The sequence below is a fragment of the Anopheles nili genome, chromosome 3, assembly GCF_943737925.1.
Source record: "Anopheles nili chromosome 3, idAnoNiliSN_F5_01, whole genome shotgun sequence".
NCBI classification, from domain to species: Eukaryota; Metazoa; Arthropoda; class Insecta; order Diptera; family Culicidae; genus Anopheles; species Anopheles nili.
The window spans coordinates 13,785,913-13,809,033 of record NC_071292.1 but is presented as its reverse complement, the minus strand read 5'-3'; the positions used below and the strand labels follow the sequence as shown (position 1 = coordinate 13,809,033).

At 50.7% G+C, this 23,121-nt stretch overlaps 1 protein-coding gene across 1 annotated transcript; it reads right to left on the bottom strand.

The window, feature by feature from the left end:
- Positions 1-89: 89 nt before the first annotated feature.
- Positions 90-19,059, bottom strand: LOC128727457 (ras-GEF domain-containing family member 1B). The gene is made up of 10 exons (XM_053821373.1): positions 18,844-19,059; positions 16,445-16,549; positions 12,445-12,561; positions 12,161-12,357; positions 11,892-12,015; positions 11,504-11,779; positions 11,284-11,427; positions 8,506-8,825; positions 8,098-8,261; positions 90-1,255 (listed from the first exon to the last, which is right to left on the bottom strand). Exons 1-10 carry the CDS (start codon positions 19,057-19,059, stop codon positions 1,185-1,187), a joined length of 1,734 nt encoding a protein of 577 aa, XP_053677348.1. The 3' UTR covers positions 90-1,184.
- Positions 19,060-23,121: the final 4,062 nt, after the last annotated feature.

Genomic DNA, 23,121 nt, shown 5'->3' with positions numbered 1-23,121 from the left:
AATGCGCCGTGAGCGAGCAATTTTCGGATTGCACCACACGCAGCGTTCGCTAGCGGCAGGTGAAAATGCAGCGAGCTTTTTCTCGGTTTCATTTCATGTTTATTTCTCACATCACTCCGTACTTACCCGGCGTGGGGCTGTAACGTGTTCCGTGCCAATAATTACGGATAATGTGGCAGTGGCGCCCTGGTCGGACTTCTCCAATCAAACGACCAGTGGATTGAGTGTTTCGATAAAACGATAAATTTCCTTTAATCATTCGCCCCATTTTGTTGTTTTTGCTTCGTGACATCCGTTACGCGAGCACGGTGGTTTCCGGTTTTACCGGTACCGATACCGAGGTCCTTTGCGAACCGATCTAGCGAGTGGAAATCGGATAAAATGTAACACGAAAGAAAATGAAACCACATAAAAAAAAGAACTGCCGTGGGAAGAGCTTTCTGCTGGTTCTTCTTCTTCTTCTTCTTTTTCGGCACTGCGCTGGTTACAATAAACTATGGGGTGATAAAAACTGAACGCGCAAAATCAATGGTCGGGAAGGTGCGATTCTTGTCGGGGTTTGGGTGTGGCTCCCACCTCCTCCCTTCCCTGTCCTCCCCACGAACCATCCTATCACCCTGCCGGGATCGATGGTGGATAACATATTTTCCACATTTCTTTTTTCTCATTCTCACACCACCCGAAGACAATCATCCGTTCCACTGGCTTGGAAATAACCGTCCATCCGTTTATCACTTCCCTTTCGCTTCGCTCCACTGGCAGGATGGATTCCATATTTGTTTCTTTTACTTCCGGGCTCTCCTTTTACCTCCCCCCCCGCCCCATCCGGAAGCGTTCCGGAAATGGGCGAAGAAGCGAAGGGAGCGCTTTCTGCGATGGGGGAGATTTTTTTCCACATTTATGGGTAATTGGAAATAAAATTTTATCTTCCTTTGTGCTGGCCCCCCCCCCGGACCGTACCGTACGTCGGTTGAAACGCTTTCGCTAATAAACCTCGCCGATGGGTTGGTACGGATACGGTAGAAAGGCGCTGCCAGGCGCGACCGGAACCGGATCGAGTGCAACCGATGCACCGATGCACCGGCCCGAATGATGGGTCCGATTTCCGCGCCCGATCGCAATTGAATTGCAGCTGGCCAGTCCAGCGTTGGCCGGGTTGGGTGGACGATGAGCTGCACCGAATGCTATGCAACGTCGTACAGCTCCTTCTCGGCGGACGTCGGTGGTTCGCATTCGAATGACGCCAGCATGAGCTCTGTAGAAAGAGAGAGACAGAGAGAGCGAGAACGGGAAAATATTATTAATAAGTGAAGCAGTGAAACCGTGCGGTCCATTCAGCCCACCAGAGGACTGGAAGGTGTTTTCGTTCCTGAACGAATGGAAGTAATTCAAATCGAAGAGCACCACCGGAAGTGGTGTTCCGGTCCCAGGCCGACAGACGCGTCTCAGAAGGTGGGCGTACGCCAAATGCCAAACATTGCGCTGCAGTGAAGTCGCTGCTCGGTGCAGTTTGGATCCTGCAGAAGTGCCTCGGGTAGATAACAAACTCTCAAGGGTCATTCCAGCGAACATACGACGACGGAGAGCATCATCATCGTCGTCGTGTCGCCGACGGATGGACCTTGGACTTGCCCGGCCGGGTGTCTTGGAATGGCATTTTTATTAACTATTCTTGCCATCGCTCGCTCGTTGGCCGGCTATTCTTCATTCGAAAAAGCAGACACCAGACGAAAAGGGTTCGCTAGGAAGAGCGGTGGTAGATATATATACAAGCTTTTCCGTAGCTAGCCTGCGTTGCGAAGGCCTTATCTCGATTAACGTTAAATTAAATTAAGCCCAAGCTGAAGCGGAGAGCGGGTTTTTGCTTGTTTCCAGTGGTTGGAGTGCTTTCACGAATGAGAGATTTAGAAGAAGAAAAAACACGGCAGGACCAGATGGGACCACGGGTAAAATGTGTAAGAAGAGCTGCGATGGTTTCGATGGGAAGCGCAAGAACGTCGTTCTTATGAATGCGGAAGAAGTAGGAAAATAAAAAATGAACGTAGCCTTTCGTGGTTAGAATTGCACTTTTTTTTTCCTTTGCCCACCCATCGTTAGCTTGACGTCAAGGCATCCTACCGAGGTAGTTGAGTAAAAAGCGAGTGAAAAGCGAGTGAAACCAGCAAGATTGATAGTTTTCCCAACTGTCCACAGTGTGGTCCGGAGCCGGCTCGGGTGGGTCATTGGAACCACTGGGAGATTGGAAGCCCGAGATAGAGGTGACAATATGGGAATGGTAGCTCAAAACAACGAGCACAAAAAAAAACGAAAAGAAGAAGAAGAACGCATGCACACGGGGCCAAGTGAATAGACAGCTCGGTGAAGGCGAAAATGGAGAAAAAAACGCCCTTAGTCTAGTTCCTGGTTGCACCGGCATGGCCACCGGACCCACCGAAGGAAAAGTCCATTTATCAGATAATCAGAACTTCAGCGCAAAGAGGCACAGGATCTGCGGTTGACGGTGATCCCACCGTTCACCGGGGTTTCATCAGCCAGGGAATGCGGTTACGCCGTGCGATTCATGGTTTTGCGATCAAAGTTGCGATAATACCAACTTTGATTAGTTTCGTTAGTTCGGTTTTTTTTCCGGAGCAACGTTCGATCGCGCTGAATGCATCGCGATATTGGATGTAAACCATCTGTGGGCAGCATCCTTTTTTCTTTGTCCTCTTAGCTCTATTATATACAGCCCAGGGTCGTTATGCAGGTTGGTGGTATGCAAAAAAAAAAACGCACCGAACCGCAGCGAATAAATCGGTGCTTGAAACCAGGGCAGACGATCTAGTTTGTTCCCGGCTGTGAATGATGCATTTCTGGTGCAAGGACCGAAGGCTGAATGAGCTCACCCACTCATAAGGAGCGCTTGGTCAGACGCGCGAAAGAACTTTACGCAAGAAAGCCACCGATAGCGAGAGTGAATTAACGAGAATAACGCATAATGAAGCAGCTTTTTAGGGGTCGTCGGGGATCATTTCGGTGCGCAAGTGGCAAGAAACAGGGACTACAGATAAAAACAACAAAAAAAAATAGATCCCGCGAAGGATAAAGTGCATGCGATGGTAATTTGATTCGGCGCATGCCGTTCACCGAAACGCGGGCAAGCTGTTAGTTTATTTTATTTCACTTTTATCACAGTTTCATATCGAGAGAAGGTGGGGTTTTATATTTTTATCCCCAGCCTGGAGCGAAGGCTCACCCCATCCTGCCATGGTTCGTGCTGTGTTCATTCTAATTTCGACACTCGGGCGCCATTTTTTCTGCATCTCGCTCTCCCCCGACCGGCGAGAGACGCTTAACTCAATTTGTTTGGCTCGTTTGGGTGGGTGGAATAATGCAAACAGATAAAAAGAGGAGAAGAAAAAACAGACCGCGCACAGCGTTCGTCATGGATGATGCATATCGTCTGGTTAAATTTGTTCGCATTTTATTTACCTCGGTGGTCAGTTGTTTTTTTCGCCACCACATTTTCCCGACGCTTTGCATTTGCATTCCGAAATGCACTGCGCGAAAATGCGGGCCATTGTTTCGCTCTCGCCATGGGGTGTTGTTTTTTTTCTGCAGTCTGGATGGGTTTTGGCGGTAAATTGGAACGTGTGTATTATAATTTCTTTGGGAGCCAATGCCGTGGCAATTAGCATGAAAATGAGTATCAGTCGCCGTGGTGGTGGTGGTTGGTGAAAAAAGCTTTCCCCAGGGGCAACGTTGCACGAGCTGCAGATGGGAAAGAGATTTCACGCCCAGCCACACCACAAAGAGGGCCGACGAAAACCCTTCGACCGAATCAATGCGGTTCAAAGAAATACCTCCGTCCGTGGCCGCCTGATGGATGTTATTAACTATTTCGCAAGGAATGCTACTCATCTTTCCGAGCCGAGGCAAAGGGTCTCGGGAGCTTCCGGGCCCGGGAAAATGGAATGTGCTGCCACCATCGCTGCTAAAGCTCTCGCAAGCGGCCCGCCACCGTAACACTCGGTGATAATACATTTACGGTATTATTTTCCCTGTTTTTTTTTTGAGCGCAAGTTTTTATTGGAATTCCAGCGCGATGGGAAACTTGTGCCACGCAACGCCAACCAGCACCCGGGTGTGGGTTTTTTTCTCTTCTTTAACCTTTTCGCGCGGATAAAACTCACCCCAGGAGCCTTCAAAGAAGGAGCTGACGGTGAAGCGTATCGGTGTGGTTGGCTTGCAATAGTTTAGCTTTCTCGGTTGCCGCGAGTCAAGCTTGCGCTTACCCTGCGTGAAGGAAGCTTTAAATATCGAAAGCGGTTGGTAGCGGGATGGCAGCGATATCGCGTGTCGATGTTGCGCATAATTCAGACTTAGAAAATGGGAAGTTTTCCACTCGAAATTCGATAAGGACGAAGTTGCTATTGCTTAAAATTGTTTCGCTTCCCTGTTCAACTAGTTACACTGTAGGATTAGACATCAATAATCTCATCAAATAAGCTGTGTTTCTTTAGCATAATACAACAGTACCACGGGTAATCCTCACCATTATATCGGCAGTATATCGTCATGTCTTAAAATTGTCCCATCATAATGAAAGGGTTTAGAAAATTGAACGAAACAACCAATGCATCTACAACAATGACAGCAGTGATGCGAATCAATAAATGAATCATCATTTATAATTGATTCCCAAAACATTCAATGCTCGAACGATGGATGTGATTCGGTGTGCAAAACCGTTGCTCAATTGATTTTTAATCAAATCTCGCCATAACGAGCAGATTAAAAACTAATCCCATGCACCTGCCATGGCACTTGTTACACGACCACCCGCTGGCAATGGTGTCCTCGGCCCAACGAATCCTTCCATTGCCCGGTGCATCGTTGCAGTAATCGACGGCTGGAATGCATGCCGGGGCCGTGGCAAATATTTGGCCAAGCAAAGGGAATTAAAATCGAATTCGAACCCCCCGTCCGGGAAACTCATTCCGAAACCGTGTGTTGCCACGCGGATCGCGAATGGTTCGAGTTTTGTGGCGATTCCGATCACAGACGGTCCCACCGGTAACTGATCAGGGCAGCTTTGTTTCATGCCAATATAGGCCGGCGTTTCTCCGAGAACGACCTGTTCCGAATCTCGCCGGTGGTGATGCAGTCGTGCTCTTTAGCTGGCCACAGGACACGCGCTGCAATGTGCGCGAGATGGTATCGGCTTTTCCTGGGCCCCGTGGTGTCACCATTTTCGCTCCGGTAGCATTCCCGATGGGACGCTTGCTAAGCCGCTGATGAAAAATGCATATGCACACGGGCAAGCTATGGGTTGTGTGCTCGCGCAACGACCAGCACCAAGGATCAACGTGACGGGCCACGAGGTGAGGTGTGAATGTTGCGCAAGGTGTTGAATTCCCTGGCATCGTTCCGGTGGTCCAAGCCACCAGCCAGGATGCAACGTGACAGGTCCCGGCGGTAGAAGAAGTGACTGCGGTGAAAATTGCCCCGCGCGCGAAGATAGCACCGGGGATGATATTTTCTTGTCGCATTTTGCACGATTTTCCCGCGCGCGCGTTGAACGGAAAAATCCATCCGTTAACTCCGGGGGCACACGCTACGAGCGGTTCGCGAGCTGTTCGAACTGTTGCGGCACCGGTCCCGGGGGAGTGCTTCTGGGAAGGACTTATTCATGAGCGCTAGGTAAATATGCAACCGGATGCGGCCCAGTTGGTGGCCGGTTGGGTTGGTTTTTTTTTGTTCGCTCTTTTTGCACGTTGGCTATCTCATTCCACACGAGCTGGACCGCGGGGTGGAGCTTTTCTGTACCCGAATCTCTGTCTCCGTGCCAGCCCACCGAAAGGAACAACGCCGTTCTGGGCTAAACGAATTTTTGCTTTCCCCAAAACCGTGGTACCGTGTCTGCATCGAATGTGATACGGGGTTTGGATCGAGCGAGGTGATATGTTTTTTATTGGAACGTTCGCCTCGTATTTTTTATACAGCCACAACCCGAACGAAAGCGGTGGCTATTTCGTACGGGAAAATAAAATGCACATTCTTCCAGCGGTGTTGTGGTTGTGCTGTACATGCCAATTTTCGTCCAACTTTCCGGGAGCTGGGGGTTGGGTACCGTGTCCGAACACGACAGAACCAGACGCGCCGGATAGCGCAAACATCATCGATAAATGCATATGAATTGATAAAATATGTGCGCCCGGACGCAACCGTGCCAAAGACGAATCGGTCGAACCGCTCGCGGAAGCGATTATTTGGCGATGGTTTTTTTTTAGCCTTCCTGGAGTTGTTTTGCAGTGCTCATACCTCGGTAGTAGTTTTTGTTCCCCAACACACGCGCGCGTGTGTGCGTAGGAGGAGGATTTTTCTTTTCCTTTTTTAACCCTCACGTTGTACTGGCAAGAGTGAGAGAAAGCACGCTGTTCGAGCATTAAGGTTCGATTTTTAAGCTGCACCAGATTTAGAAGGAACATCCCCGGTGCGCGAAGTGCGTGGGGTAAGCGCATTCAATTTGCAGGCGAACTAAACGTTCACTTTTCCGGGTGGCTAGTCGGATTGGGTTGGGTGATTTATGTTTCTGCTTTGTTGAGCCCATTTGAAACGGTGGTTTTGTGGGGGTGGTGCGAGCTTTTAGGCAATCCTAGTCGCACCCGTGCGCGCGTGTGTGTGATTTGGAGTGGTTGTTAGAATTTTTTGGGCCACAAAACTTTCCACGAGTGCATTGCGGCAGGCGGCACAAGTGCACGAAATAAGTACTGACAGCTAATCGAACGCACTTTGCGCGAACGCGTTCGATCGTTGGCATTTTGTTTGCGTCCACGAGTGGAGCTGCAGTGTGCGAGATCAAACGGTCGATTAAATTGGTGTTTTGCGGAAGATGAAAGAGATGATTTCGGAGATTTGTTTTCCACTCTGCGTTTTGCATTGTTGCGAGGGCAATTTCTTTATAGCGTCACACCTAAATTTTGAAACTGTTTAGGACTGATGTTTCCCCGAATAATGTTTTTACATTGAGAACAAAAGCAATGGAGGCGCCTGGTTGTTTATAGATGAACACCATTTATTTCCTGTCCGATTGTATTGGCTTTTCCATTAATGTTACTTTGAAATATATCATATCTTTGAATATCAGCATGCCATAAGCGTTAAATAGGACAAAAATTTTTGTTATTTGTCATATTAATTTTTTATTAGCCTAACGATGGAGGCGCATGGTAGTTAGAAACTCTAAATTCCTTCAATTTTTATTTATTATTCCATTGATAGTTGAAAGCTACAATCGATCAAATGCGATGTCAAAAGCTTGTCGTGTTTACTTAAACATCCCACAGCTGTCAAAAGCCCGGCTTGCAAAACTGGCAGCTCTTATCGCTGTGTAGACACGTGTGATGGAGGCGCCTGGTCGTATGTACGCAGAATACATTTTTCAATGTTTTAGGTCCTCCCCGTCGAGTGGGTAATCATTACGGTGGATATTTATTCGAATTGCATTACTGTAATAATTCCCATGCATAGCTTACTTGACATGGCAACTGTTTCCATCGATTCTTGTTCATTCCGATGGAGGCGCCTGGTTGTTAACATACGCAAACAAGCACCAATTTATGGCATATGTTAAAAGCGTTCACGTAACGACGAGCGTCCTGCTGACATGTGGCGATATGTTAAAGGTTCACAAGTCTGTTCATGCATTATTCAATTACGCTATCACGAATCGTTTGATCGAGTTTCGCTTTAATATTATAATGAAGTAAGCGAATGGCACGTGTTTTTTTTGCTGATCTCTTTTTCAACCAATGCTGTCAATTGCCTATCCCACCATTCCCGCCATGTGTGGAGTGTCACCGGAAGCCATTAACAAGCAGTTACAGGCAGGTGAAGAAGAGTGTGCTCTGTAGCGCAGTTGCTCAACATTTGAGGCCGGTAAGGGGTATACATTTTTTAAAAATAGCATCGCACAAACAAGCAAACATCCGGTAGGCGAGCTTTCACCTTCCAACCCGTCCATATGTTAGTTTTCCGGTGCACCTAACGCACCCGGAGGAAGCGCTATAGTACGAAGGCAGCAAAAGGGGCAAACAAACAAGCGCAGATGCTCACCTGTTTCGTTGAGAAGCTTACAGCTCTGCATGAACTGGCAAAGCGTTGCGTATTGGCCGACGTCCGGTAGTGTCTGATTGACCTGGCTCATGTGCTTGGTGAAAGCGCCTACGATGGCTGCCAATCGATCGAAAGCCGTCATGTTTATGTGACCGTTTGGGAGCCTGCATCAATCGGTCGCAGATGGTAGCGATCCAAGCGAGGCGAGAAAAAGAGTGAGAGAAAGAGAAATAAAGAGAATGAAGGACGATTGGCGTAAGATAAACAGCGCGCCAGATAAACAGCAGCAGTCGATCGCAGAGTCGTGGTGACATCGATGCGAGCAATTGCCTTAACTGGAGGAGCTTATTTGAGCGCGATACCATACATTTCCACTGCTTTCGACGTCAGCGTGGCCATCGTGCTTACCTCACGCAGCAGTCCTCCCGTGCCTTGAGGGCTAGCTTGATGATGTCGACAAAAACCGGCATCACAACCCACTCGTTGGAGCTCGATCGGGCTATCGGGCCGCTTCCGGTGGCGACCGGTGCCGATGGACTGACGGCCGAGGTCGACGCTTTCGAGGAGCCATTTGTGGCCGTCCCGACCAGGATGCCTCGGCGGCCTTCTCCGGTACCTCCCGGTCCATGGTGGTGTTCCGTCTGTTTGCTCCACAAGCTGCCGCATCCTTCCGCGTGACGCTGCATGCAGTCGAGCTGCTGGCTCGTTGTCGATGACAATTTGCTCCACTGTCCGGGCACGGGCGCATTAGTGGATGGGGAATAAAAAAGCAAATAAAGCGAAACTCGGTGAAGTGAAACGGTGAAGAAAAACACCGCGAGAGAGAGAGAGAGAGCGAGAAATTAAAACGCTGCACTGCAAAGGCGAACGAGGCGCTGATGTCAGCTGCCATTTGCCACCGATCGCGCTTCGGGACGCGCGGCTTGATGGAAGAAAATGAAACTAATTTGTCCCGCTTAATTGAAACTTGTCAGTTCGATGCCGCTAACGTCCGAGCACGAGAGTTTATCGAGTGGCCGGGGGTGACAGTACTCCGCTTGCTTCCGTGGTTGGCGTTTCCGGGCGTGATTTTAGGTGGCTGGCCGATGGGGAAGAGCAAAGGGCTAGTGATTTTCAGTGTCCATTGCTTCCCACCAGCGCAGCGTTCAGGCTGTGGCGGACAGCTTAAGTGTCGCTGGTGACGTGTAACATGGCGTGAAGTGTGATACTTTTTAGCGAGTCACGGGGTGTGGCTTCTGATTTTTTCCTCTATTATATTGTTTCATCTCATCAGCTCCATTTGCAGCACCCTTGTCGGTATTAATTGAAATTAATACCCTCTGGCGTGAAGCGCGTGGTTTGATGCATTGATTTTTAAAACGTTTGCACGGTGTAAATGTTATTATGGATTGGAACGGCGTTACTCAAACAGAAAGCTTACGATTAAAGCCAACAGTGCTGTGAAAAGGGGAAAAAACTGCACTCAGCGCCTATCACAACACGCCCACACAAAGAAAGCTTCGGGAAAACCCAGTTCAACCGCCACAAAATCGCCTAGTGAAGGATCTCTTCACTTGGCAATGCATTTTTGAGCGTAAAAAAATATATATATATGTATATACACACACCCACTACAAAATGGAGTTGTTTTAGCATTATTGGATTTTCGTTCCCATTTCGGCCGCCGGGCCTCGTACTCGGGAGCTATTTCTTTGATGTTTGCACTACAAAAAAAATGCACACATACACACACACACGACACCGAAACACACACGTACAACCGATCGTTGCAGTTGCCGAACCGATGGATCAGCATATGGTTCGTCTCAACGGTTGGGTGCAATTTTTTTGTTCCACCTACGTGTGCTTTTATATTTGTTGATTGCTTTTCGGGTTGGCCGGGAGGGAAAATTGGGTGGGGTGAAAGTGGGTGGGGTGGATTTTCCGTAAAGTTGTTTCCGATCAGTACGCGATTGCATCGCACCGATGCACCGGCGAATGTAATCTTGTTGATTTACTTTTCTTTTCCGTTTTGTGTTTTTTGGTTGCCCTGCGTTCCTCGGTGCATCAGGCCCGGTTTTTTTCTCTCTCCATTTTTTTTTTCTTTTCATTTTAACGGTCGCTGCAATTGTTATCCCCACGTGTGACGGCCCGTGCTACCTGCTCTACCCTGCTAGCGGGAAGCTAGTACGGAAAATGGAAGCTCACATCCGCCAAACGTCCTGCATTCCCGCACGTATGCACGCGCGTCTTCCGGTTCCGGAAAGCCGGTGCGAAACCGAACAAAACGTGGGTGGGCGAAAGCGAAGACAAATGCCCACCCACCGTTGCATACTGAAACGCCCCTCCCCTTGTGGAATGCAATGAACGTGAACGGAAACCAGCGAACCGTTCCAGCGCACTTTTGGCTCAAGCATACTTTTCCCAACTCCGCCGCCATCGCCAATCCCGAGCCGCGCAAAGAACCCGACCACCCGTGAGCCGGATCTTCTCACCACATCCGACGAGTGCTCTCTTCGCAATTGATTGTAAATTATAGCCCCCTTCTCTCTCTCTCCCACTTCCACCCACATGCAGGCTGCGTGATTTTTCACTCCAGGACGTTCCGGGCGGGTGCGTTCGTTCGTTTAATTAATTTTTATGGTGCCGGATTCGCACGGGTGCGGGTTTTGCGGGCCGCATAATCGGTTTGAGTGATTTCGATCGAGTGGCCTCGGCCTCAGCACTCCCGGACAATGGTGGGCTTCCGTCGCGGAGGGTGTGTGGGTTTTCACAAACGAGGACGATGGTGGGTGGTTCTGATTGGATTACATCGCCGGTGGCGCTTGGGCCGGGCTTCATTAATGCGCCTCGGTACGGGTGGGATTATGCAGCCCGCAGGCAGCCCGGCCAGTCGATTAATGCCGCTGCGATGGCTTGATGCTCATTATATCCTGCCTTATCCTGCGTTGGGGAGTGAGCTGTGGGGATCCCACCATTTGTTAGAGCTCGCGGATTCTGCACCGGGTTTGCGTACGATGGTGCGATGGTAATTGAACTACTTTCCCATGACCACTCGTTGCTTTTGCGGTTTTGTTTGCAAATGGCTTTTTTCTCTCTCTCTCTCTCTCTCTCTCTCTCTCTCTCCCTTTTCGCAATGTGTGCTTTAATGTTGTGTTTTAGTTTCCAATAATGGTGTGATTTTAGAGCGTGTGTGGGAAGGCTTACCGTAACTTGCAGCCGCGCTACGGGTGGCAGATCAAACGATTCCAAAATGGCCGTGGCGCTGTTGTAGTTCCCCACCAGCAGACAGTACTGGGCCGCACCGCTCCACAGCTCGAACTGCCTGTTGCGGTCCTGAATGTTGCGGCACTAATGAGAGCGAGAGACCCACGATTAGCGAGGAAATAAGCATACACACCGACTCAGTCGGTCCCTTTCCGCGTACCTTCAGTATCTCATTGGCCACGAGCAACCGCAACCGAGCGGACCACTCTAGGTAGCTCTCGAGATTGCAGGTCTTCTTGCCGTCGAGCGATGTCGACGCGGTGGATCCGGCCGCTGATGATGGTTTCGGTGTGAAGTCCTCCCGGTTCGGGTCCTTTAGCAGGTTTGGGCTGCACTGGACAAACTCCTCGGGACCAACGTGGCGGGCCAGTTTGCGTTCGATTCGGCACAGCAACTGTGCCAGCTGGGTCGCCGTTGGCCAGCTTACGGATTCAGTCTACGCGAGAGACAAAAAAGCATGAAATCAGGCGCTTGCGAAACCCAGCAGAATGGAGCAGGAGCGTAGGAGTGAAGGAGCATAAAAAATGCAACCACCCCCGAGAACGTACCTTATTGTCTACGGTTGATTGATAGCTTCTGAGTTCCTCCTCGTGGTTTTCCAGCTCAGTAAGTCGAGCCAGCAAGGCACACAGTAGTTGGGGCACCACTTTGGCGAGCTTGGTGTCCGCGCATCTGTTTCGAGGGGTGAAGAAAACGACCCGGAAGCGCAACAACAACAAAAAAAGGGAGAAGAAAATAAAGCACACCCCGCACCGTCAGCACAGTAAATTTCACGTGTGATCGCGCCGGTCGTCAATCATCGGTTCGTCGGGCCTACCTAGCTACGATATGTTTGACGTGATTCATCATGCGCTCGTCGCGGAAGTCGTACGGGAACATGCGCGTCCAGACGCCGAGCAACGGCACGATGCGCTCGAGCGGTTCCGGGTCCGGGATCGATTCCAGCAGCTTCCCGAGCAGCTCGTACGACCGAATGAAGAACCGAGCCGACAGCAGAAACGAGAAAACGTAGTCCTGCGATCGAAAGCAAGAGAGAGAGAGAGAAAGTGGATGCAAATGAACGCACGCGTTAAATCGTCCCGTGGGGTGTGTGACGCTTACCTGATCGAATTCTTCCGCGTTACCGGGCATCAGCAAATCTATTAGCGAGTCCACCGGCCCGGAAACAATTGTCCCGTTGCCGTACATCACACCACCGGTTCCGAGGCTGCCCGTGTGCTGCATTCATGATGGCGAAAGAAATGGAGAAAGAAGAGAGAAAAAAAATGTTCTCAAACGTGCATCATTACGTTACGCGAATTTGCTGACGGTGAGCTTGCTTCTTGGGAAGCGAGATCGTTCGCTAAGGCGGAAAATGGAGAAAAATGGCCCCGAAATCCGTAGGCAGGTGGATGATTTGAGCTCGTTTTGGTGCCAATTTTTAGCGCCGGGAAACTCCACACGGAGACACGCGGAGATTGAGAGGTTTATAAATTTTAATCACACGACCCAGTTCCAAGCGTCCAGCATACCTGCATGGCCTCAAGCAGGGACCCCCCCAGGGGTGAGTTGTCCCGTGGTGGTGAAAAATATGGCCCACTCTACCCCACAAGTTGGTTCATTAAAGCGAAGCTGAAATGCGCGCTGGCCCCAAAATAACGACGATCCGATTAGCCGGAAATGATAAAAGTTTGCAGTTGGCATCGGTGTGTCGCACCGTTCCTGGAGGGTGGTTTCCGGAACCGCGAAACCAGAATGCGGGCGCGCGATTATCAGGCGTGGAACACTTCAGGGCAGATGATTAGCCGGTGGCGTGGTGTTATTTATTTCCCGCATCGCGCACCGACGGGAGCCCTAAACACCCAACAGATGTTTTGCAGCTTCACCGTTTTCCCGTCGGGACCGAAAAGTTTGCCCCAAACGCCATACCTTCGCTTGGTACGCACTTTTCCACCCTGGAAAAGCACCGTTTCTGCTACATTAACTGCGGACAAACGGCAACCGAGCCGGGAGGTCCTTTTCGAAGCTCATCGCTTTGAACGACGACGTGGCGTGGACGTCGGTTGGGTTGCGATTTTTGGGGATCGGCGTTTTCCCGGTGTTTTCTGTACGCACTCGCTTTCCCGACGTTGGGTTCTAATTCGAGTGCCGGACGGGTTCGGTGCGTGAGCTTACGATCGGCCGGACGAGATAAACCCCAGCCCGGGATGGGTTAGGGAAAATGGAAAATTTAATTACATCCCGTACAACTCGCCGGTACGCCCGGTACGGTGGTCCCATGACAATCCGCTCGCTTTTTCTCCCGCTAATGTCGTCCCGAAGGTGTCCCGTGTCCCGCTAATGGTGATGGCGAAATAAAATCCATCAAGAGACGCGAGACAATCGGACGGTTCCTGGGCGTTCATTCGTCGTCCCGCCGTAGCACCAAAGGGATCCATTTCAATTTTAATCAGATCGCGATCACCATCGACGGCACGGATCGTCATGGAACTACGGATGGGTTGGGCGTGGATGGATGGCAAAAGAAAAGCACACCATGAGCCGCCATCCGGGAATTACGTCGATGAAATTGATTTCCTGACAGCTCCGATGGCTCCACCGAGCCTTATTGCCGGTTGTTCGCTATATCGGGCTTTTGGTCAACCGGAATCGGAAAAAGCACCCCGCTAATGCGCTCGCGGGAGTGCCACCGGATCCACTTCCCGTGTGCGTGCGTTTGTGTGTATCCGGTAAATGACAGCGTCATCATCGGTCATGTCGCTGGAATGCGATGCCCACCCATCGGAGTTGGGGTGGATTTCTCTTTCTTCGTGAGCTGTTGTACCGGAACCGTTCACTCACGTGTCATCAATCATCATGGTGGAAACCGTGATTCGAAAGCTCGAGAAGGAGCCTAAACAAAAAAAAACACACACACACACACTGCCCACCAAACTTAGTCCACCGTTTCGAGCGGTTTCGCTGGTTTTTCGCTGCAACCATAATAAATATGTATTTAAAGATCGAAAATCTATGACTTGCAAAGTGCGAACTGCCACGTGGTATAGGTCTTTCGACCCTGGTGAGATCGAACAACCCCCAGAAAGTTCGGTGCCTGCGCCGTGTGCATGAAATATGAATGTAACGCTTCAGGCACCGTAATCGTGTTTGTCGCTTCCTGCGGAGCAGAGTTGGAGCTTTTCTCCTGCTAAGAAAAGCACCGCTTTGGCCGCTGCTAGAGATTTACCGAGAAGCAAAAAGCCCACCTTCCGGCTCAAGCTGGCTTCCAGTTTCTGCGGCCTATCGACACGAGCCCCTGGGTTTTGGTTTCTGCGTTAAAGAGTCGCTGTGCGTAATGAATGTGTCATGAGCTTGTGTCGACCGTCAAAAGAACCGAAGACATATTGGAATGTGCGCGGGCATGTAAGCGCACTGCAACATACCTTATTCATGACCGCTACAACACTCACACTCACACACACACATGAGTTCGGCAGAACCGTCAACGGAAGCCCGGGGGTTTTACCATGGACGTGTGTGTCAAATAAATCTTAAGAATCTCTCTGCCTTGGTAGGGCTTCGCACAAAAAAAAACGGGAACTCCCGCGGCACCGCTTGACCGGAAAAAAGGGCCTGGAAGGACACAAAACGGGGGTGGAGGGATGAGGGGGAAAAGCGACACCCGCACCGAAAAGTATTGAAGCAGCGGTGAAGAGAAAGGACCGAGGCTGAGCTGGAACAGAATAGCGAAACTGCTGACAACTTCGTGAAATTGGATTTCGGGGCATCGAAGTCGTCCCCGTGGCACGCACAATGGTGCCAGAAGAGGTGACCTTGGGGGAGGGTGGTGATATCGAAACACGATATTGGTTTCCTACCGTGCGTAGCAAAATAGAATACCGAAGTAGCAGATATTAATTGGGAAAATCCTATTTACTCCCCGGGCCCGGGACGCCGGGAAAAACGTTTCCCAGCGGGCTACCTCGGCGTCTAGAACCTGTATTCTGGGGTGCTGGAAGGTACAGGGCAGGGGCAAGTGTGAACCAGGACGTGAATGTGCATGCGTGTGTGTGTGTGTTTTGGGGTTTTAGGGGTATTAACTTCAGATGAGTGATAATGCTGATATTTTATCGTAGTTTTCCACCCCACCCGGATAAAGGGCGGGGATTGGGAATCTGTTTGGGCAGGTGTGTGGACGGAGGCGTGATCCTGTCGACCTGCCGGAGACGGAACCACCGGGTATTATATGCCGAATGAGCCTTAATGGGAAAAGTTTCCGGCTCGGATTTGCTTCTGATATGGCTTAGCGTTTGGGTGTGGGGGATGGAGCCTTAAAAGGACGCTGAGGATGAAAAAAATGGAGAAAAATCCCGAAACGAACGGAAAGATAAATCGGGCGCGCGTCAGGCCGCACTGTTTGGGCAGCGCATTAAAGCGCGGGATGGTGAACGGTACGTGGCGGTGGTGGCGATGAAAGCGCGTCCAAGAAGCGGAAAGTTCAAAATTAGCAGAATATTTCATCAATTTCGATCCGGGCAGACAGGAAGGCTCGCCACGGCACCCGGAGCTGGGCGGTGAAAATCTCTTTCGCGGCTAAGGATACTCCCAAGACCGCGGGTGCTTTCTTTTTTTTCCCATTACTCTTTTTTTTTCTGAACAATCCCACCGTCTGAGCTGATTGATCGAGGGAAGGTCTTGTTTGTTCGCGCCCCAGAAAGCCATTTTTCGCTGGTTTATTTTCACGTTGACCGGCGTTTTGAGTTTCCGGGCGTGACGCACGATCCCCTCGCGCATCACGGTCGTCATCGTGATGTGGAAAATGGCGTCCCCGCTGGGCAGGTGTAACCGTTGGCAACGGAGTCCCTATTTTCGGAAGCCAATCTTTCGATGCCGGCGATTGATGCGTGCCGCCAATTGCCGCCACACACGTTTAATCGGTACTCATCGGTTTCCGGACTTCCGAGGGCGTGGACCAAATCCGGCCATTTCCGGTGAATCGGGAATTGCGTAGAGAAAGTTGTACACCAAGGTAGGATTGTTTGATTGCTGGTCGTGGCAAAAATTGAACCACCGTCAAAAAAAGCAAGTGCGTAAAGACTTTGTGTGGGAGTGGATGAAGCTGATGGAGCTGATGGAAACTCACCAGAAGGGTTGGGGTGCTTTCGCAGCACACTTCCGGCTGCTCGGACGACTTCACCGATATCACAATGGTATCGTTGGTGCTTTCGCAGCAGAAACTCGACAGCGCCTGCAACGGAACGGAGAAGCGTTACTCGGATGCGGGTGTTTCGGGCACCTGAGAATGGAATTAAAAGCTGATGGATGGATTATAAATGCTGCTTTCGGTCGAAGGATTACGAGCTTTTTGAATGATTGTGTGGGTTGGTTGAACGGTTGATGCGAGCTGGACAATTCCATTCCAATCTAGTTGGCCGTGGAAAGGCTTTATTTTGCTCGTGTTCGCCTTGGATGGGCATAAATTTCCATATTTTAAAGGAACGAGGTCATCAATTCTGCAGTGAACCAGTGCTGGTGGCACCATCGACGGAGCTTAATCAATTGTTTTGCGGTGGCAAAGTAGTTTGCAAACAAAAATTAGCTTAAAAATATTCCCCAAGCATGCTTAGTCACATCCAAAGCGTTTTTTTTTCGCTTCATGGCTTCCTATGCTAGTTTTCTATCGCCCGGAAAACGCTTCAAACCTCCGCCCGGTCGGATGGGGGAAATGCTTTATGCATGCGCTTCATCAAAACGCGTAAATAACTACTCGCCGCACGATGCATAATCCATGCTAATGACGGTACCATCGTATACAGTATTCATTGGAGAGTTTAAAACCAACCCTACGCCCCCTTTCCCACGGCGATATGAGAGCATTTTGAATAAATTAGTGCGTACGCCTCGAAGCCATGCATGCACATGCACACGGTGGTCAATGTGGCCGATCCGGTTGACAGGTCGCGCGCACCGGAACTAACCCATTAAGGCTAGGAGCGCAGGCTAGGGGGCTTTGCCCTCAACTTTGGCCACAATGTTTAGCGATAGGTTGATGCTTTCCGGCGCCATGGCCGAGGCGGGGTTGAAACTATAAACCAAAATGGCGCAACGTCGGTGGTGATCGTGCGCCCGAATGATATGGAAATCAGTGAAATCGAGGAGACGTTGTTCGCTCTCAAGCTGACATTAGTGTGCATTCGGTGGCTTGAAGCGTTCTGTTTTTTTTTCGGGATGGAAGTTGAGAGAATAAGCCCCCCAACCCCTCAAAGCGATGATGGTAATGTGGGTCTAGCTGGCGGAAGTCGGTTATATGGAATGCAAGAAGCCACCCGGCGGCATGCTTACGAATGCAAAGGCCGTGTACGCGGTGCGGCCAATCCGACATCCGGAAAGCAGGCGCCAGGAGTGCGACCGCGGAACAAGCAATCAAGCAAAAGAAATGGGAATGTAAGCAAAAAAGGCGGCTGTAGGAAATCCAAAAAAAAAAAAAAACCACAACCACGAGGATATCCATGATTCATCATTGCAAAGTTATTTACGTATTCACGACGGCACACCCCTATAGGGCAGGGATTGCGAAATGCTCCTCGCGTTCGTTTCGAGTTGGATTTGATTTTTCTCGTGCTCGCAGGAGACTCGAACTCGTCCTGGTTGTGGTGTTTTTGTTTGTTTTGTCGTCTGTTTTTATTTTTTGTTAGCTTTTCGACAACGATCGGGGTGAGTTAGGCACTCCAATCACGAGGCGCCACATTCGTTCGGCTCGCGTGTCGATGAGGGAATTTAATTACGTACGCCATCGATCCGGCCAAATGGGCTTCCGATCTCGGTGGGAACGTTTCGTTGACTTTCTTTGGTCATTTGGTTTTTTTTTCCACCTCTAAAGGTGCATTAAGCCCGTGCTCAAGACCTCACCCGGCGGAGAGTATAAATACGTACGTTCGCACACATGTTTGTGGTAGTTCGTGCTCTAAATTTCATGCACCACCATGCGTGTGTTATCTCATTTGCAAAGCCGTAACCCGGGTGCTCACCGAGCCCTGATTCATTTGCATTTGCAATCAAACGACGGTTTGGGGTGGTTGGATTGGGTGGCCCCTCGAAGGGCTCGCACTGAATCGCACTGATTAGTGTGGCTCTTCGCTTCGCTGGCCATCCAAACGTACCCAAACCCCCTTTTTCACCCGGGCAGCGATGCATGCTGGCGGGTTCACAGTCTTCTTATCGGTGTGCGTGTGTGAATACCATCGCCACAAGCAAAAACTAGGCGCGCTAGTTTCGCGGCTTTTCGTGGTTTTCCCTCGGTTTTCCTCCGGTGAAACGATGAACCTTTCATCCCACTTGACACGGTGCGGCTCTGCACCGAAATGAAGCTCTCGCACACACGCTTTTTCTTACGCCACTTCAAACGAACCAACCCACACTCACACCTATGCAGGGTTTTACATCCTTACGCCCGCCGGTGGAAAACCCCCACAAAAGCCAAGCCGCGGTTAAGACGCCGGTCGCAATGTCTAACCCTGCGCACGGCTACCGTATCGCAATTACCTTTTTATCTTTGCCATTATCGTCGGAGTCTTCATCGTCGTCCTTCTTGCCACCACCCGCGCTACCACCATTGCCCGCACCACCGCCCGACCCGACGCCCTGCTGACCCGGCCGGTTTGTGCGGGCGCCGGTGCGCTGGCGGCGCGCTAATCCTTGCCGGCAGCGTGTGCCGCATGCGACTGCCGAGAGCTTGCTAGCATAGTAGTACATAGCCATACGTCACGTTTGTCCGCACATTTAAGGGCATGCAGAAGTTGGATTGGGAAGGGCGTGTGCGCGTGCAAAGCACGGCCTCCTGTAGGGTCGATCTCGAATGCCACAGGGTGCGTACGTTACGCTGCAACGTTCGCCACGTGCGTCCTGCCCGGTGTCGTGGGGTTTCGTCCTAAACCGATGCGAGCCAGCCGAGCCTGAGGGTTCATCGCACGGATCCTGTGCACGTGGCTTTTGCGTGGAGAGATTTTCTTGCGTTCCGTCACCAACACTTGGTGGGTGCTTGTGAGTGGGTGGGTGGGTTGGATGAGGTCCTTCTGCACCGGACAGATGGGCGGAATCGGTCGCCCTAAGGTGCGCGCAAATCTGCAACTGTACGATGCCGTAGCGTGCCTGAAACGAACCAAAAAGAGCGAAATGCTAGTTTTAGTCCTGCTGTCTTGCTTCACGTTCTCGCATGCGTCTCGAATCCAAAACGTAGCAAACGCAAGTGAAATTGGGAGATTAAGAGATTTTCGCCCACAAAACCGCGCACGAATCACACACGGCGCACGGTGCCGGTGCGTGTCTTATCGGACTCGATTCAAGCGTTTATTTGAGCGCTCGTTAAAGTTGCGGTCGCTCGGCCAAATGTTGGGTGAAACTTTTCCACGAGCCGTTCGTCGGTCCTCCGGCCGACTGTAGGGAAATCGATTGGCAACCAATTTCAATTATCGTAATTAAAACCATTGCTGGTGTTTGTGTTTTCCATGGGCCGGCGAGCGGTCGAAGATAAAAAAAAAAAATAAAAGTGTAGTTCAACCACACAGAAAACTTTGCTGCTGTCTGGTTAGGGGTCTTAAACCCCTTGAATATGGTGGGTATAATTGAATTTCGGTTCACTTCCGGAAGTTTTCCTCGAGCTTCTCCGGTGCCACATTTCTGGCGAACCTGGCAAGGGACAGTTCGTTTGCCCCTCGGGGGAAGTTTGTGCTTGATAATGTTTGCGAACCCGAATGAAACTGACCGGGCTCAAATAACATAAAAAGGCCAGCCCGGTCCTTCGCAACCGACCCGTTCGTGGTGATGTTCCACGTTAATCTCGGATTCCCGACGCCAGGACCACGGACTCGAGCGCCACAAACAGATCACATATCGGGGGTGAAATGCAATATGGTGCATTATTAAAATTGCATCAAGCTGGAGGAGAGCTCAAGCTCTCGTCGTGCCGAAGTTTGTTGTATAAATACGCAATCTTACTGTTGGCCTCTCCCCCACATAAAAGGGCTACCGGTCGATTCCCCGCGGCATCGGTTGGGTTGAGATTAGTCGGAAATGAATACGAGCGAGAGTGCCGGGGAACGGAGGGCGTCATGTTGCACAAAAGATCCCTCATCGAAGGGTCCTTCGCAAGCAGAAGGACGAGCTGTTTTGTCGATTTCCACCGAATGCACTCACCGATCGGGCCATCTAAGAATGGACCCGACCGAAAGGCTTCTAAGAATGCAGGGACAATGCTTTAATGTAAGTGAAGCTCGTTTGCGTTCCTCGGTTCCCAACCGTCGGTCGCATCGCCCCCGGTGGCTTCTTTTAAACATTATTTACATTCTTCGTATCGCCCATCCTCGCCAGGACGTCTCACTCTCAGATTGGGCTCTTATTTTTAGCGCTTTCCGTGGAACTGTTTCAAGGCTCCTTTGCCAGTATTTGCCACGGACCTGGGCGGATCCGGGCTGGTCGGACTGGTCGGACGGTGTTCAATTTAACGCTAAATCCCCAATGAGCTGAGGGACAAGTTTCGTGACACGGCACCGGGAGTGCTTCTTGGGAAGGATTTGCCTGTACCGGGACGGGGGGTTTGCAAAAACGAAGGCACCGGGTTTGGTTGCGGAGGGTTATTTTTCAGAAATGTGATTTCGGACATTGTTTCGGTTTGTTTTCGGCATCTCGCTCGCACGTGCGTGATCACGGTGCGAGAGTTTCAGACCGATGAGGGGGGATGGTTTTTCCCGAAAAGTAATGCCTTTGAATATGTCCTGGCCCCGGGTTGGCCTGTGGCTCGAGCATTTCTCGCAATTTGTCAAAAGCGCGTGGGGTTTCTTCTTCTTCTTCTTCTTCTTCTTCGTGTTGCTCGGTGACCTTCCGTTTCTTGTTTGCCCGGTGCTCGGTTCGCTCTTGCGCTTCACGTGTCGTTATCGTTCTGGGAAATGCGGCAGGCTGAGAAACAACGAAATCCCACCCGGCGGCCGGGCCTTTCTTCGAATGATCATCGTGCGGCAAGTCTTCGTCCGGGTGTATTACATTCGATTAGTTTTGAATTCAATTTAAAGCAGTGACAGTGACACCGGGCGTCCTTCGAGCTAACTCGTCGCCACGTGTGCGTTTAAAATTATCCACCAGCTTCGAAAGGCTTCCGAAACGTACGGAAAGCGAGCTGCATTCCAGTAGGAGCCCGCGGCCCAAAACGATACCGTCGGGATGCAGACGGACCGATAAATATGCAAGTATCCACCGAGAACGCTCGCCCGCGCGTATGGCAGCACGCTTTTGACGAGTCCTAGACGAGTCGGGTCGAACAAAGTGGGTCGCCCGCCGGGTGACGGACCGGTCGTCCTACCCGGGTAAGTGAAATCCGATGTTATGCAAATCCGAAATCTTTGGCGCCAGTGGTTCGTTGCCGGTGGCCGCGCCATCTTGCGTTCGGGGCGCGTTTATTTGACATAACTTTCGAGGATGCGAGCCGCTCGAAAGCTCCCTTGTTGGTCCAGCGATTTGCATAGCTCCCGGGAGCGGCTCGTGGCCGGATTCTCATCAGCTTGCGCATATAAATGTGCATCACGCGGCCATTTGCGTCGACCAGTGTCGGGGTTGTCTTTCGCGGGCTCGTCCGTGAGCTCGCGCGCTTCGTCACCGCTAGAGGGCGCTATTGCCGGAAGCATGCATTACTTCCTTATTTTGGGCGCTAGTGACGGCGGCACCCATCGGTCCTCGTTCTTGAGCGTGTCGATTCGCGGCCAGTCGACGAACGCCACCCGGAACGAGCTGTATCGCGTACCTGAGCCTTCACGAGGCTGTACGATTTTTGGCCCACGCCCGAACCACCCTCCGGTGGCCGCTTCCGGGGTGGATGCTTTCGAGATGATTGCATTTTATGCAAATAGTGCAACGGTCTGGGTTCCTGGTGCACCGGGCACACGGGCGGGCATTTCTCGCGACGTTTGGTCGAGCCGGGTCCAATTTACGGAAATAGACTTATGAATAATAAATTTCAAACATCATGTCGCGATGAAGCGACGCTCTGCCACTTGGACCGACACGAGTGGTGAGCTCTGCCGGTTGCTCTGACCAAAAACTCAGCATAGCAAACTCTGCTGCTGCAGCCACTCCGATGGCCGCTGGAATAGCAGCATCAGCAGCATCAGCAGCATCAGCAGCATCAGAAACACACCGGGTAATGGAAATTTATTTCCACGTGAAATGGTCGATGAAAATGGGATTTTTTCGATAGTGGCCGCCGACCGAGAGATACCGCCGTGTAAGTGGTCTGAAAAATCAGCGCTCTCTCGGGGAGGGTGGTTTCGTCTTTCTCAACCCCCTTTTCGGGCCGCCGCCCTTTTTTTTGATGGGAAGTTATGAATATAATATATTCCATACATTCCGAAACGATTGCCGCTCGGGAAAGAGCCCTCTTTTTGTGCGCTCCATTGCGGGTCAGCTTAAAGGCTCATAATCGTAAAAAGAGCATCCTTTTTGGCAAATGCATTTCATGGCGCATTCGAGCCTCGAGCGTTAAAGCTGACCATTAATTAATAGCCGTAAAGTTTGGATGTTTTTTTCTCTCGCTCTCTCTTTCGAATGCACGATTGGAAATATTGTGAGGCGGTTTTTTTCTTCACTCATTCTCATGCGACTCATCAAGCTATTGCGCTGAGCTGCATCATCGAATATAGTGGATAGAAAAGAGGTTTTTTTTGTTACCGTACCATTTTGTTACCGCTATTAAAGTGTAGTTTTCTTGCTCGCACAATGCATGTAATTAAAACGCATTCCACTCGCGCGCAAAAAACCACCATAAATAAACAGATT

Excerpts from the sequence above, each read along its gene's own strand:
- LOC128727457 (XM_053821373.1), bottom strand. The coding sequence starts at position 19,059 with ATGGCTATGTACTACTATGCTAGCAAGCTCTCGGCAGTCGCATGCGGC. Across the intron at positions 16,550-18,843 it reads ATAATGGCAAAGATAAAAAG|GCGCTGTCGAGTTTCTGCTG; the intron begins GTAATTGCGATA and ends GTTCCGTTGCAG. Across the intron at positions 8,262-8,505 it reads CGGGAGGACTGCTGCGTGAG|GCTCCCAAACGGTCACATAA; the intron begins GTAAGCACGATG and ends CGATTGATGCAG.